General features: G+C 56.6%; 2 protein-coding genes across 4 annotated transcripts in view; both read right to left on the minus strand.

Moving 5' to 3' along the window:
- RPL13A (ribosomal protein L13a) overlaps positions 1–80 on the minus strand; it is a 4,389-nt gene extending 4,309 nt beyond the window's left edge. Inside the window, exon 1 of the mRNA XM_011979278.1 lies at positions 33–80. Coding sequence (XP_011834668.1) covers positions 33–47 — 15 coding nt within the window. The 5' untranslated portion in view covers positions 48–80. The remainder of the gene's footprint in view (positions 1–32) is intronic.
- A 1,326-nt stretch (positions 81–1,406) lies between these two features.
- FLT3LG (fms-related tyrosine kinase 3 ligand) overlaps positions 1,407–2,380 on the minus strand; it is a 29,870-nt gene continuing 28,896 nt past the window's right edge. For 2 of the 3 annotated variants that reach the window (XM_011979276.1, XM_011979274.1), the window contains exon 6: positions 1,407–1,630. The gene's annotated coding sequence lies outside the window, so the exon portion shown is untranslated. Of the gene's footprint in view, positions 1,683–2,380 lie in introns of all 3 variants that reach the window. The other variant, XM_011979275.1, reaches the window with a different exon arrangement.

The following is a 2,380-nucleotide window of genomic DNA, read 5'->3' on the forward strand; positions in this document are numbered from 1 at the left end:
CCTTGCCGCCCCGGCCCGCGCGGAGCCCGCACCTGCACCTCCGCCATCTTCGGCAGCCGCCTGGGAAAGGAGGAGGTCTTGTCGCAGGGTTTCTTATCCCTTGAAACAGGGGCGGCAGAAGTGACGCAACGCGGACTGCGCGAACAGCTTTCTGTGTTTTCATTGGTCAAAGCGTTCTGCGCGTGCGCAGAGATTCCCCAGAGAAGGCGGGTCCTCTTCCGAATGTCCAATCCGGACATTCTTCCGGTTGGACCCTTCGCAGTCCGCGCTGTGCCCTGCGAGAGATCACGTGGGGCGTCGAGGCGGTGCTGCTGGGGCGCTGCCGTCCAGCCTCGGCGGCCATGTTTTTGAGAGGCTGTTCATCTCGTTCAGACGCCCTGTCCGCCATGTTTGTGAGGGGAAGCGGCATTACCCTTTCAAGCGACTGAAGGCTGCAGGGCTTCTGGTGGCCCGCAGGGGGAGACCAGACCCGCCAGGCCCGCCCTTCCGCGCACAGTTCAGGCTTACTTTATTTTCTGAGACAGGATGTCGCTCTGTCGTCCAGGCCGGAGTGCAGTGGGGCGATCCTGGCTCACCGCAGCCTCGACTTCCTGGGCTCAAGGGATATATATATATTTATTTATTTGTTGTTGTTGTTGTTGTGGCCCGGGCTTGGGGGGAGTCTTGACATGTTTGGCCAGGCTGGTCTCGAATTCCTGGGCTCAAGCGATCCTCCCGTTTCAGCCTCCCAAAGTGCTGGGATTAGCGGCGTGAGCCCCGGCGTCCTGCCCATTCTAGGCTTGGAGATTAGGATTCTTGTGTCTGGTCGACTTCACTGACCTGGACAAACCCCTGGCCTTATCCGGGCCTCAGTTTCTCCTTCTGTAAAACAGGTGGAGGTGGTCTTCTCCAGGGGCTCTAAGAGTGGATGAAGGAATGGCTTCTAGATGCCTGGCTGCACCAATCCGCTGAGCGTTCCTCAGAGGAACTTCTCACTTTCTGGACTGTCGGCCTTTGCTTCAGTTGGGTCCCTTGCCCAGGATGCCCTCCCCAACCCCTCCAAATCTGGCTTGTCACCATCGCAATGCCCTTTGGCTCTGGAAAGCCTCTTTGATGTTCCAACCTGGGTGAGCTGCCCTCCGCGGGCTCTCACACTGCCTCTGTGCTATCTCCATAGGAGCCTATGGCATCCTGCACCCAGGCTCGCTGAGTCCCTTGTCTTCTGGTCCATAGCCTAGGAGACCTGGGGCGACTGGGCTGGTTCTGACTCAAATCCGGGCTCTGGCATTGCCCAGTGCTGGCCCGGGGCTTCAGGGGACTTCAGAAAACACGTATTGAATGAAACATTGCATTGCAACTGAAAAACCAAGATTCTGAAATCAGAACGACCCCATTCACACCCATCCACAGACAGACTTGGCCAGAGCTGGTAGAAAAGGATGATTTATATACAATTTCATGGGGACAAGGGCTTTGTACAGAGTTGGGTAAGTGGGGCCGGTGCTGCGTTCTGGTGTTGCCTCCATCCTGGGGAGGGAATGAGAGGGGTATTGGGCCCAAGGAAGGGACCGGCCTCTAGCCCACTTCCTCTGTGTGCCGGCTATGCATCCTCTGGCTGGTGACTCCCCTCTGTGTGCCTCAGTGTCCTCCCCTGTAAAATGGGATGATAGATGTGTCTGTCTCACTGGGTTGTTTAGGATCCGCTGACAGAGGAGACGGAAAGAAACAGCTCAGGGCGGGGCACAGATTATTCCCAAAACACCACCATTCCCAGCAAGCGCTTACTGTGTGCTAGGGCATTGCTGTCCAAGAGAACGTGGCCATGACAGAAATGTTCTCGGATGGGCGCGGTGGCTCACGCCTGTAATCCCAGCACTTTGGGAGGCCAAGGCAGGCAGATCAAGAGGTCAGGAGATCGAGATCATCCTGGCTAACGCGGTGAAACCCCAAACCCCGTCTCTACTAAAAAGAATTAGCCGGGCGTGGTGGCAGGCGCCTGTTGTCCCAGCTACTTGGGAAGCTGAGGCAGGAGAATCGCTTGAACCTGGGAGGCGGAGGTTGCAGTGAACCGAGATCGCGCCACTGTACTCCAGCCTGGGTGACAGAGACTCCGTCTCAAAGAAGAAATGTTCTCTACTTTTGCCTGGGCACGGTGGCTCACACCTATAATCCCAGCACTTTGAGAGGCCGAGGTGGGTGGATCAACTGAGGTTGGGAGTTTGAGACTAGCCTGACCAACATGGAGAAACCTCATCTCTACTAAAAATACAAAATTAGGGCCAGGCAAGGTGGCTCACACCTGTAATCCCAGCACTTGGGGAGGTTGAGGCGGGTGGATCACCCGAGGTCGGGAGTTCGAGACCAGCCTGACCAACATGGAGAAACCCCATTTCTACTAAAA

This window comes from Mandrillus leucophaeus, unplaced genomic scaffold (assembly GCF_000951045.1).
Source record: "Mandrillus leucophaeus isolate KB7577 unplaced genomic scaffold, Mleu.le_1.0 Scaffold200, whole genome shotgun sequence".
Taxonomy (NCBI): Eukaryota; Metazoa; Chordata; class Mammalia; order Primates; family Cercopithecidae; genus Mandrillus; species Mandrillus leucophaeus.